This window comes from Microtus ochrogaster, linkage group LG8, assembly GCF_000317375.1.
Source record: "Microtus ochrogaster isolate Prairie Vole_2 linkage group LG8, MicOch1.0, whole genome shotgun sequence".
Classification (NCBI taxonomy): Eukaryota; Metazoa; Chordata; class Mammalia; order Rodentia; family Cricetidae; genus Microtus; species Microtus ochrogaster.
The window spans coordinates 1,958,824-1,972,227 of NC_022033.1; the positions used below are offsets into that span (position 1 = coordinate 1,958,824).

The 13,404-nt window shown below is 53.3% G+C and overlaps 1 protein-coding gene across 1 annotated transcript in view; it reads right to left on the bottom strand.

The window, feature by feature from the left end:
- Cdh4 (cadherin 4) overlaps window positions 1-13,404 on the bottom strand; it is a 471,330-nt gene that overhangs the window by 9,449 nt on the left and 448,477 nt on the right. Inside the window, exons 7-10 of the mRNA XM_026787264.1 lie at window positions 10,981-11,118; window positions 3,927-4,112; window positions 1,217-1,470; window positions 470-612 (exon numbers count right to left, since the gene is read on the bottom strand). Of these exons, the coding sequence (XP_026643065.1) occupies window positions 470-612; window positions 1,217-1,470; window positions 3,927-4,112; window positions 10,981-11,118 (721 nt within the window). The remainder of the gene's footprint in view (window positions 1-469; window positions 613-1,216; window positions 1,471-3,926; window positions 4,113-10,980; window positions 11,119-13,404) is intronic.

A 13,404-nucleotide genomic window follows, 5' to 3' on the forward strand; every position in this document is an offset into this window, starting at 1 on the left:
GCCTGCCCAGTGCCCTCCCTTGCTCCCGGGGCTCTCAGCCCTGCTCTGACTCAGCGTCACAGGTCTAGGGTGGACACAGACCTTCTTGCCTTTCCTGGGTAGGATGCCAGCTAACAGTGTGGAGAACGGCAGATCTGTTGTCATCACTCAGATATAGGTGGGAAAGCTGAGAAGCCAGGGCAGCCACCCGCCATTGCATTCCCAGGTTCCTGACTACCCTGATGACTAGCCATGAATGAAGGACCGTGGGAACACGGTGTGGAAGCATGGTCAAGTGGGTAAGCAGGTTCTTAGGTGGGGTAACTGAAGTTTGGGTGATGGAAGGGAGCAGGATGAGGGCAGCATTGACTGACAAAGTTGCCAGTTCATGGCTGCCTGCACAGACTTCCCTCTGGGTGCCGCTGGCCCCCCTCACCACCACCCCTTCCCCTGCCCATAACCCCAGGACACGGGTCACAGTGGGACACACCATTGTCAGCAGCCAGGAAGGTGGCCTCGTATACATTGTTCTTGGTGTAGAGTGACTCTCGGTCCAGGACCGCAGCCGTGGTGATCTGCCCATTGGATGTGTTGATGTGCAGCCAGTTGGCAGGATCAGACAGCTTTGAGTACCTATAGGCAGGAAGCCAGAAGCAAGGTGAGGGCCCCGGTGCCCTTCATCCGGACAGCCCTGCATGCATCCTAGGGTCACAGCCTCAGCATCCTGGATCATAGCACAGTGGCGTTGCTGTTCCCTCAGAGTGTCTGGAGGTTTCACGCCCCTCTGTGTCCCTCCCACAGGGAAGGACAGGCCACAACAGAGCCTGTGTCCCTGTGGTGGGTGGTCTCAGCTTCCAGAAGGCTCTAGGAGGCTGTGTTCTCATCATCTACATTTTACGGGGGGGGGGTATTCTGAGGGATAGAGAAGGTAAGTGGCTTGCTTAAGTGAAGTTATGGCCTGCCCTGACTCCAGAGCTCCTGTCTCCCTTTTTAGCCTGGACATGGTGGCAGTGCCTACCATGCCCAAGGTTATCCTATTTCGTGACTTCCTGGGGTGGGTTGCTCCTAGACTAAGCCAGTGCCTCAGGTCTGGACATGATATCCATTGTCCTTCCTCTCTCTGCTGGGATTTCTGGTTTTCGGGCTTCTTAGGGCATTGTGGGACTCCTTTGTGTAGCACAGAGAACTGGGCCCCACTTTGAGGGTCAGACAAGGCCAGGTCACGTTGAAGACTCACCTCACAGCTTGCTGCATGAACCGGTCAGGGTCCACCGCGGAAAAAGTGGTGAGCGCAGTGCCGGTGGGCACACCCTCTTCCAGGCGGATCAGTTTGTGGTTGGAGGGAAAGTAGGGGGCCTCGTTGACATCAGTGACAGAGATGGTCACCCCTGCTGTGGACTGGAAAGACATCTGGATCCCACTGGCCAGGGGCGCCTGGTTGGACACCATTACGGTCAGCATGAAGGCACGATTCAGCTCGTAGTCCACTGCCTGGAAGAAGGGACAGGTGAACCGGGGCTTCCTGAGTGGGCGTGGGGCTGGCTATCCACACTGCCCAGTCTTGTCCCTCAACATCAGACTCTTGTTTCTGGCTTATTCTGGGTTCTGGCTAATATGAGGAGAGGAGGGTTGGGACGAAACTCTAGCCAGCAGCCCCATGCCTTAACGAGGCAGAGGCTGGCTTCTGGGGCATGGGCCTTGGCTTCCCAAGTGTTGAGATTACAGGTGTGTATCTCCATGCCTGACTTCATGACTTCTCAGTAACAACTCCTCAATTACTGTGTGGGCTTGCAGGGACAGATGTGCTGAGGGTCTTGAGAGTCACTGCAGCCGCAGGAAGCTCAACAAATACAACCAAGGGCCAAGAGTAATGGTGGCCAAAGGTTGGCTTTGGTTTTAGGGCGAGTTAGATGGGTGGGTGAGAAAAGGTATCTGCGGCCACGTCTGATGATGAGTGTGCCTGGCAGAACCCACACGGCTGGAGGAGAGAACCAACTCCTGCAGGTTGTCCTCTGACCGCCTCAGGCATGAGCAGCACCTGTGTCTCCCTGACCCCCACACTGTTTCTGCTGGGCACAGCTACACGCCTGAAACCCTGCATTCAGGAGGCAGAAGACAGGAAGACTGCAAACTTGAGGTCGGTCAGAAGACGTAGGGAGAAGGTCTCAGAACCTCACAGTGCCCAGCCAAGCAGCAGTGTTTAACCCTTTACTCATGTAGCGTTTCCTTGTATTCGTTAATAATTTTGTGTCCCCAGTTGGAGACTTAACGTAATCTGAATGCAGTTCTGGGGTTAGACGTAAAATGTCTGTGCCTGGGTTAGAGTTCAACAGCAGGGCCAGTTCCCTCCAGAGACTCCCGCCTCACGTTTCCACTCTGGAGAGGGTGTGTGGGGTCTAGTACCTCTCCAGAGCCAGCTGTGGCTTCCTGCCTCCACCGGCTCTGCCTCTCCCTTCTCTCTCTGTGATGGTGTTAGGTCACCTTGACACGAGCTGGAGTCCTTTTAGGAGACCTCAACTGAAAAAAACGCAGCCACTAAGCTGGCTTGTGCTACATTTTCCTGATGGGTGAATCATGGGGGAGGGCCCAGCTCTCGGTGGGTGGGGTGGGGCCACCCCTGAGCAGGTGCTGTAAGAAAGTGGCTGAGCAAGCTACGGGGGACAAGCCAGGAAGCAGCTCTCCTCCACGGCCTCTACATCAGCTCCTGTCTCCGGGTTCCTGTTCTGACTTCCCTCGGTGATAGATCTGCTTGGGACATGTAAGCTGAAGTATACCCTTCCCTCCCCAAGTTACTTTCTGTCATGGTGTTTACCACTGCAACAGAACCCCAACTAAGACACTCTCTGACTTTTCTGCTCCCTCTCTTAAAGACCTCTGAGGTTGCACTGGGCTGACCCAGAGACTCTCAACCCTGTCACACCTACAGAGACCCTGCTGCCAGCTGGGACAATCACAGGTTCTAGAAACAGGCACTGGGTCCTGGGGCATGGCTAGGCCTGTGCTTCTGCTTCCTTAGACCCAGGTATTGCTGGTGAAGTCAGCTGTACACGTGGGAATGGGCTGGTCCCTTGCTTGCCCTATCTCTGCCCAGTTTGTACTGTGTTGCTGGACACTGTACAGGTGCACTTACAGGGCCTGTGGCTATAGGGTCCCTGGACTGGACCCCTCTCTTGAAAGGTCTCACGGGGGTGTTTAGGCCAGAAATAGTGAGCTTTCCCCAGGCCTAGTCTTGGCTCCTGGGGACCCTTAAACCCCAGGTGCCACCACTCTCCCAAAGCTGGTATTGCACTGTGACAAGGTCTTTCTTTAGTATAACCAGTGACTGCCAATGCCAGGAGCACCTCCTGGAAGCGCCAGACAGAGGTCAGGCCAGTTTGCTATAACAAACTGCTCCATAAAATTGTGGAGGGAATGGTCTCTCTGTGTTTATTGGCTCATGTTCCTGCGGGACATAGAACCAAGTGGTATGTGATGCCCTAAAACATCAGTCTTTCTAGAAAGACTATGGCCAATAAAATCCACAGGCAGGTAAGATAAAACACACCTGTAAAGTGGAAAACAATAGGAAATTTGTTCTGAAAGTTTCAATTAGGGTTCTGGGCATACCCACAAAGGTGACACGTTCTCCCCAATGACTCTTGGCTCAAAAGTGAGACCCAAGTACACCCTGGAGAGGTGGGTCCTAGAATCCAGGCAGAGGGGAGGGTCTTACCGCATCCTCCTGCTCTCCGAGCACTGTACCACAAGGTGTGTGCACGGCCTCACATGAAGGAGACTCTCGTTCAGAAGAAAAGGCCAGCGAGGACTCGGAGGCCAGAATCTAAACTTTACTGTTTCTCCTTTCCAGTGGAAAATGGTGGGTGAGAGGTGGAGGCAGGAGGATCACAAGTTTGAGGCCAGCCTGAGCTAGGAGAGACCCTGTGGAGGTTGTCTCCAAAGTCACTCACCTTCACCACGGTGACCATGCCCTCATTGGTGACAGGGTCTGTGCGGACACTGAAGTGCCCCGAGGGGTCCCCACTGATGATTCGGTAGACTGCATTCCAGTTGGGTGAGTGAGGCTGATCTCGGTCCAGTACTGTGAGATTGGCTACTACTGTTTCCACACGGTTCTCGGGGACCTCTCCTGCAAACTGTGAAGTGTAAGAAAGAACATTAGGGCCCCACATAGAGCCTGGAGGTCTGGCTCCCTGGACCCAGCCGGTGCTGGGGAGCAGCAGGGTCACTGCTCTGAAGTAGGTATCCTAAGTGGTGGGTCAGCTGGTATTGACTGATGACAGAGTGCCCTGGCCAGAGGCTCCCATCTGCTCCCGTCTCCCCAGAACAAGCCTCACCTATGCAAGCTCTGGCACAGGCTCCCCTCCTACACCCCAGCTTTCCTCACATGCGCGAAAGATGCATGGAGAGTGGGGGAAGCAGGAGTCTACGTGGCAGCTGCAAGAGGTTTCTGAGAGAAGCATGTCCTGGCTGCTGCCACCATCAGGTCACTGCTCCAGGTGGCTGGGGGTCAGCTCCTGTGGCCAGTGACTAAACACGGAAGTGATCACCTCTCTACTGCTAAGGTACAGTGAGGTCGCAGTGTGCACCTGTGAAGACCCCATAGCCCCACTCGGAGTGGGGGAAGGGGTGCGTCTGCCTTAGAAATCCTTGTCCCCTGCCAGCCATGGCCACTGCTGGGGCTGGCTTCTAGGTTCTGTTCTCAGCAGCTCTGAGGTCACACTCTCTGCTGTCTTGAGATTGACCTTAGGAAGATGCACAACTGTCTCGTCAATTCAGGGTCCGATGGGAACCCACCGTGCCCATCCTAAAGGATGTCCCTACAGTGTCCCCAGGGCTGCTCTGTGAGCTGCCCTGGAGCAGCGAGGCCCCAGACTGCAGAGGGTCCCCTAGGAAGTGCTAGGGGTACAGTGAGCTGGCACAGGCCACTTCCAGAGGGCCTACTTTCAAACCTTCCTCTTCGCCATTTAGCACAGAGGGGCACAAAGCAATCCCAGAGAGGACAGAAGACCCGAGTCGTGGGCACATGTGTCCACGGTCTGACTTCTCACTGGGCTCCCCGGCTCCTCTGTGTGGCTGGGCGAGGCTGGTGGCCTCCACAGTGAGAGCCCCCACTCCTGTCACATTCTGAGTCAGCAATAGGGTTTCCGCAGCGTCTGAGTGTCCACGCACCAGGATATGGGGAGCTTTCCTCTGAGGGAGATCACAGTGGCTTGGGGGGCAGTGTTGCAGGCTGAGTCATGGCCCCTAATTTTTTTTATTTAAAATAACATTTTAAAGTCCAAGTTTCCCAAAGTAGACAGATTGGTATCATTCAACATTGTTTTTTTTTTCTTATTGATTTTATTGAGCTCTACATTTTTCTCTGCTCCCCTCCCTTCCTCTCCCCTCCCCTGCAACCCTCTCCCATGGTCCCCATGCTCCCAATTTACTCAGGAAATCTTGTCCTTTTCTACTTTCCATGTAGATTAGATCCATGTAAGTCTCTCTTAGGGGGTCCTCATTGTTGTCTAGGTTCTCTGGTATTGTGATTTGTAGGCTGGTTTTCTTTGCTTTATGTTTAAAAACCACTTATCAGTGAGTACATGTGATAATTGTCTTTCTGGGTCTGGGTTACCTCACTCAAAATGATGTTTTCTAGCTCCATCCATTTGCCTGCAAATTTTAAGGTGTCCTTATTTTTTCTTGGTCTTGGTTACCTCACTCAAAATGATGTTTTCTAGCTCCATCCATTTGCCTGCAAATTTTAAGATGTCATTATTTTTTCTGCTCTGTAGTACTCCATTGTGTAAATGTACCACATTTTCCTTATCCATTCTTCTATTGAGGGGCATTTAGGTTGCTTCCAGGTTCTGGATATGACAAACAATGCTGCTATGAACATAGTTGAGCACATGTCCTTGTAGCACAATTTGGATATATATACAAAAGTGTTATTACTGGGTCTTGAGGAAGTTTCCTAATTTTCTGAGAAATCGCCACACTGACATCCAAAGGGGCTGTACCAGCTTGCATTCCCACCAGCAATGCTGAAGTGTTCCCTTTTCCCCACAACCTCTCCAGCATAAGTTGTCATCAGTGTTTTTGATCTTGGCCATTCTTTCACGTGTAAGATGGAATCTCAGAGTTGTTTTGATTTGCATTTCTCTGATGACTAAGGATGTTGAACATTTCCTTAAGTGTCTTTCAGCCATTTTAGATTCCCCTGTTGTGAGTTCTCTGTTTAGATCTGTACTCCATTTTTTATTAGATTATTTGTTCTTTTGATGTCAAATTTCTTGAGTTCTTTGTATATTTTGGAGATCAGACCTCTGTCTGATGTGGGATTAGTGAAGATCTTATCCCATTCTGTAGGCTGTTGTTTTGTCTTGTTGACCGTGTTCTTTGCTTTATAGAAGCTTTTCAGTTTCAGGAGGTTCCATTTACTAATTGTTTCTCTCAGTGTCTGTTCTGCTGGAGTTATATTTAGGAAGTGGTCTCCTGTGCCCATGTGTTCAAGGGTACATCCCACTTTCTCTTCTATGAGGTTCAGTGTGGCTGGCTTTATGTTGAGGTCTTTGATCCATTTTGCATGTCCCATAAATGTATATGTTGATGTCCTTAGCCCCAGTGCCCCGACCTATACCTGTCTGAGGAGGTGTCAGCATGAGGCTGGGAGCTTTCCTAACCCAGCCTGTGTGGTACCCTTGTGAAGATCAGTCCCTAGTGGCACATGCGTTAGGGTGTATCAGTTACATGTATACCCCAGGTTACTGGGGGAGGTGCCTCTAGAAGAACCTTTGGCATCTACAGGCACAGATTCTTGGCTCTTGTGCTCAGTGGACTCCTGCCTCTGGGGAAGTCATCTCTGGGCAGGTGAGTGAGCCTTCTGCCTTTGGTCACTGCTCCTGCTCTGATTTGGATAAGAATCCTTTGAGGTCCCAGGTGTTGAAGACTTGGTCCCTAGTCTGCAGCAGTGTTGGGGGCAGGGCAGAGACCATAGCAGGTAGGTATGGGTTGTGGGAAGGAGTCAGGTCACGGGGTTGTGCTCTTGAGGGGCTGTGGAGACCCTGACCCCTTTCGGTCTATCTTTGTTTCCTGGAGACCAATTGAGCAGTTTCTTCTGCTTCATGCTCCCCACCTCCCATACTTTGTGGCCCCAACACAGGTCCACAGTACCTCAGAAAACACGAGCTGAAATAGATTTTTCCTCGTTGTACACCAATGACCTCATTGTCATGGTGACAGAGAGCCAGCACCATGTGCACAGCATAGCCTGGCCAAGGGCTCTTCAGATGGACACTGCCCTACTGGGCTCTGTCCCTTGTCCTGCTGGGAGGTGACCTATGGGAATACCATGACGTTACTGCCTCCTTTCCGTCATTTAACGCAGCGTCATTCATACCTGTGAGGGGACCGACCACCTTGCACAGGCAAACAGCAAACGCCACTGTAGTCGGGCTGCATAGGCCGGGCCTGCGTGGCTATGCCTTCCTTCTTTACCAGTGGAGGTTCAGTGTAGAGAGCTTTGGTGACTGCACCTGCCTTTTACTGCTAACGGCTGGGCTGGGCTAGGACTGCTCTCACCTCCTGCATCACTCTGGAGGGGAGTGCTGATGGCAGGGTGGCCCTGAACGAGCTATGGGCTTTGCCCTCCAGGGGGCACTGCAGTTGCACAGGAGCAAGAAGAAAAATAACTTTTAATTAACACTTAAGAATAGGAATTGGAGCTGGCAAGTCCCTGCATCTTTTTCAGCTCTGCCTGATTGTTCTTGATTAAGCTTCACAAAAATAGCCCATGTGTGGTGTGTGGCCAACCTGCCTGTACACTCCCACTGTGTCCCGGGGCACCTGCCTGCCACTCATCTGGATGGGGCCTGATGAGGGCCGCTGGAGCCCAAGTATGTATGTCTGTGGAGGGCACACTGAAGATGAGCTGTGGGGCTTGCGCGGAAAAGTGTTCTGTATTCATGGGACTTCAGACTGCCCTCCCTGCTGGCCCTCCATGTCCCAGGGAAGTGGGAGTCTCCACCTTCCTTCATTGGTTTCATGGAGGCAGGACCAACCCCTGAAATAAACTTTGTGCCATTGTGCTCCAGCTGTGGCCCTCTGGCTGTGACCCTCCGGCTACCTGTGCTAACTGGGGTCATAATGGTTTCTTCTGTGTCCCAGCATACAGAGAGGCACTGCTCTCCCCAGAGCTTCTGTCCTCTCACAGACGGCATGGGGTGTTTGTAGCATGGCTGATGCACCTGAGAGAAGATGAGGTTCAGGTAGATTGGAGGTGGTGGTCCAGACCAGACAGAGCTCAGATGCTGGGTGAAACTGGTCCATCCTCAGAGTGCCTCCTGCTGAGGTCAGGTGGGGGAACACCCGAGGAGCTATCGTGGGAGGGCACTGGGAGCCAGTGACTGTTAGTGCTTTTTCACTGTGGCCATGGTCACCCTCGAGCTGTGCTTTAGAGCCCAGGCAGCAGCACAGCAAGAGCTGAGGCTTCACCTGGAGTCAGAGCTACCAGCCTGGGTCGTGCTGAGTCTGACCCCGTATGATCTCATAGGTTGTCTGAGACAGGATTCATCCACTTCCCACAGGAGGAGGGCTTGCTGGCTCTATCTCTGAGGCATGGTATCTGTGGGCTCTCCCGTCCTTTCCAACCTGCATAACTTCTCGGAGCTCTGGGAATGAGCAAAGTGGGCATGGACCATGTGTCCAGATGTGGAGAACTGGGCTTGTGCAGGACTGGGAGGCAGGCTGGGTCCCTGAGCGTCATACACTGCCCTTTGATGCTCCTGCCAATGTCCTCAGTCTTTGATGAAACCCTCCTCCCGCAGGCATGCGCCTCAAAACCCCTCCGGCCACTGTGGTGTTCCGTCTCCTCTGCTGGGGATGAACCCAAAGCTGAACTCTTGTGACTTCCCTCTGGCCTGCTTCTTATGGTGACCATATTGTTCCAAGGCTGCTTTCTGAAGGTAAGAGGGGGCGCCGATGTCAGGAGAGCTGTGTCGTTCCTGCACCCCCGTATCTGTACTCCAGCAGTCTGGAATGGGCATAGGGATGTAGCCCTGACTTAGAGTCTGAGCACCCTGTGATTATCCTGGGGTCCCACAGCATTGATGCCTGGCTTAGGAGCGTTGTCCTGATTTTTCCCCCTAACTTAACACAAGCTAGAGTTATTTGGAAAGAACCTCATTTGAGGGAACACTTCCATCATATTACCTGTAGGCAAGTCTGTAGGTCATTTTCTTGATTAATGGCTGATATTGGAGGGTCCAATCTATTCTGGGGACCACCCCTTGACTGGTGGTCTTGGGTGCTCCAAGAAAGCAAACTGAGCAAGCCAGTAAACAGCATTCCCCCATTGTCTTTGCTTCAGTTCCTGCCTCCAGGTTCACTTCCCTTGGGCAGAAACTGTGAATCTGCAGTGGCGATCAGAATGTGTGAGCTAAATTAACCCTTTCCTCCCCACGTTGTGTTTGGTCATGGTGTTTTATCACGAGACAAGCGGGTTTGTGTCTGTGGACAGTTGTACTGGCTCTGCCCCTGACAAGGCCACCCTGGGTATGTTCCCTGCCCTTCTGCAGTAGCTGCATCAAAGCATGGTCTAGACCAGGAGTGGCGCCAGTGTGGGCCCGGGCACTGTCACCGAAGGCAGTTGCCAAGCTGAGCTCTGACCACCATGCCCACCCTCTAGAAGCCTGTCTAGGGCAGAAGGCTGGTTGTGCCACGGATGTCACTTTGTAGGGTCGGTGGCTCTCCCTGTAGCCTGGCTCTCTCTTCCCAGCAGCTGGCTAAACCCTCTATTATTCCCTTCTCCTGCCCTGTTGGTTGTGGTGAGGGATAGGACTCACGCTGTCTGCAGGGGTCCTGAGCAGCGCCTGTTGGTGCCATCTACTGTTTGGCCACTAGATGGTGCTATGATCCAAGAGACTAGGACTCGGGGTTGGGGCGGGGTGGTGGTCGTGGTCATGCTCCTGCCCGGGCGCCAGCCTTCTAGGCGCCTTCACCTTAGGCAAACGGGTTTCTTCTCTCTCATCTCCACGTGGCAGCCACTTTCAGGATTCAGTCCCAGCTGCTTCCTGTGGGCCTTGGGCCTGAGCCCCACGTCCTGGCCCATCACGGGGTCTCTGTTATTCACTGGTTGGGGCCTGATGAGAGTGTTCACCCGTGTGCCTGGTAAAGTCCTTGTTACTATTAAGGACACATGGCCCTCTTCAGTCGGAAAGTGACCTTCTGACCTTTCCCTCTGCACATCCTGGCCAGACACCTGCAGCCTGCTATTTCTTCAGGGCTGGGCTGGACTGTGGTTCACGGAGGGGCGGGGACCACTTGGGTCACAGAACTGTTCACCCGTTCGTGGACTTGGGTGCCATGGAGGTGGATGCTAGGGGAGATCGGGGTCATGCGATTTACAGTTTCGTCTCCAGAATCTTCTCTCCCAGGGCGGGGCAGGGTCTGTTCCTCAGACCCATGGCTGGAGGCTCACAGTGGACTTTCTATTCCATGGCTGGGTGGATACTTGTATGCTCAGTAAGAGTCCTTGACTTCTAAGGTTCCAGTGTCCAGGGTCTAGCCCAGTCTTTACCAATTTCCTTGTCTGGGGGTGGGAACCACACGGGGCCAGCCACTGTCTGCTGAGGACCAAGGTAGGAAGGGGATCTTTGCATCAAAGACACACATGCCCATAGCCAGGGCCCAGCTGGGCATCTGGCAAGCAAGTACACACTGCACAGTCACACGGCCTCCCTAAACATGTGACAGCCTGGAAGGCCACCTTCTCCAGAGCTTTATCTCAGCAAGGTATCAGCCAGCCACTTAATCCTGGGGCTTACCAGGCCCTTAGGGCCATCTCTCCACTGGACAGGCTAGGCCATTCTTTCCCAGCAGAGATGGCTGGCCCAGTGTCCCTCTCGGTCAGTCATCTGTGCAGCAGTATTTGCTACCCATGGTCCATCCAGCTCTTCCCCCACCACCTAGAGGGAGGTTGCAGTTTGGGGTTGTCTCTCTGCGAGGATGTACGGTACTCACTGTGCTCGTGGTGAATTCCGGAGGGTTGTCATTTACGTCTGTCACCGTGATGATGGCAGTGGCTGTGTTCGAGAGACCGTAGTTAAGGTTTCCTTCCATGTCAGTGGCCTGGACGATGACTGTGTACTGCTGGACTTTCTGGAGGGGAAAGACAATGGGTCAGTTTGGGTTTGGTAGATGGGGAATGGAGGCTTCCTCAGTGGGGTCACCCTTGGCATGGGCTGCCTGGGACTTCCTGGGTCTGTGGAACCTGCTGTTGCCTTGTGGTAGGCGGCTGTGGGAGAAGGAGGGCAACCGTATTTGTATCTCAGTGGGCACAGTCAGTTTCGGTGTTGAGGCAGACGGGGCAGGTCAGGGTTCAGAGGAAGCTGCACCATCTTCAGAGTGGACAGTCTGCAGATGAAAGGCCAGGCTAAGGGATGTCACTGTGGGAGCAGAGCTGAACAGAAGGCTAGGACTGGATGGGGAAGGAAAGCCAGGTTAGCACGTGGCAGGACACAGCAGTGTGGGTCTCCAGTTCCACATGGAGGAGAGGGGAGCAGCTGGATGCAGCTGTGCTCTCTGAAAGGCGAGCAAAGGACGATGGTGTGCCACGTCATGCTCTGAGGGAGTCACGTGACCCTCCCCTGCTCACTGCCTGCACTGAGGCAGAGGCACTGACCACTCTGCTGACCAGAGGGTATCATGCTGTGGGGATGGCAGCCTTTGACTAGTCCAGGGAGGGTGCAGCTCTGTGAGGACCCTGTCACCTCTCACTGGCACCACTGGGAACTCAAAATGGGTTCAATCTCCAGTTCTGCCCTCCTAAAAGGTTAGAAAAGGGCAGGTCCCACCTTGTGACACAGAGAAGTGTGTGTGAGTTCCATACATTGGCTCCAGAAAAGTTACAGGCAGCAGACAGATCACAGAATTCCTCTGTCCATCCCTCATCTACCCCTCCTATACCCATTCTTCCCTTCTCTCCATCTGTTCTTCCTTTCCTCCCCTCTCACCCCTTCCTAGATCCCTTCCTGTTCCTCTCTTTGTCCCAGACACAGCCAACCTGTCAGCTGGAGAGGGATAGATCATGGGCCAAGCTGAGCACTGCTGCCGCATGTGGCATTGGATAAAGATAAACAGAAACATAGAAGCATATGCTTATTAACATGAACATGTGTTTGCATGTGTGTGCGTGCACACCAATGCCTGTGGACATGTAGGAATGTGTGTAACCTGTGTGCATGTGTATGTGTGTATTCATGTGTGTACACACCTGTAGGTCTCTGCATATGTGTGTAGTGTGCATGTGTGTGTACATCAGCCTGCCACTAGAGGGGGAGCTGAACTCGCTTGTGGACTGCAGGACCCTGGGAGGGAAGCTGGTCCTGCAAGATGGGAGAAATACTAGGACTCAGAAGAAGCAGGCCAGCCGGACTCTAGGGTCTTCTGCCTGCCTCTGAGCCCAGGTGGGTCTCAGTTTGGTAATCTCTGCCCCTGTATTATCCCTCCATGGAACTAGAAGGAGGTGCTGGGTACAGTGGGCATGCTGTGTTCAGGGTCACACCTACTGGCCAATTGCTTTCCTGTGGCACCCCCTCCCCAGTTCCCACTGGGTACAGAGAACAGGGCAGGTGCCTCTGGAGTTGTGTCAGCAATGCAGCTGCAGTGAATTCATTAAGAAAGTGATTTAACCGTTTTCAAGTTTGAGAGGAGGAAGACAACTAGAAAGCAGCCATCCCCAGGGCTTTCACTCACCTCCCTGCAGCCCGGCATGCTAACTCTGCAGAACATCCATCAATAATGCATCGGTCGGCCTGCCCTAGAAAGCACCAAAGCTTCCCCAGCATATCCGCTGTTGTCCATCTAGCTGTGTTCTGTAGGTCTGCTGAGCCCACATCTGGGAGCTCCCACCTTCACATCAGCGCTGCCCCAGTGAGTGTTGAGACCGTCTTACCCATAGGCTGTAAGCATTGCCCCTACTCATTCCGGGCTCTCTGAGTGGTCAGTATGGGGGTGGGATGAATTGAAACCCAGAGCCCAAACAGAACCCCCAAATCCCTTCATTCTCCATTGAGGCCAAAGCTATCACTGGCCACTCTGCTCTGGTCAGGGCTGTTCTGTGTCAGCCTCCTGTACCCCCCCCCCCTTGGGCTTCCCTTCTGGTCACTGCTGGAACCTTTGCCTCCTCAGACACTGTGAAGCTCCTCAGACACTCCTCTCACTGCTCAGCATCTAAAGACTGCTCCGTGCTCAAGAGTTATATGAAGGGGCCGCATGCAGGTGAGGCAGAGGGGCAAGCACTGTGGGAACAGTGAAAAGCTGGACCTTAGGTTGGCAGGCAACCTGGAAACCCCACTCCTGGATGTGGATCTAAAGGCTGAGAACAGGTTTTCACACAGACGGTGTTCACCAGTGTGGACATGGCCCCATCCACACAGACGGTGT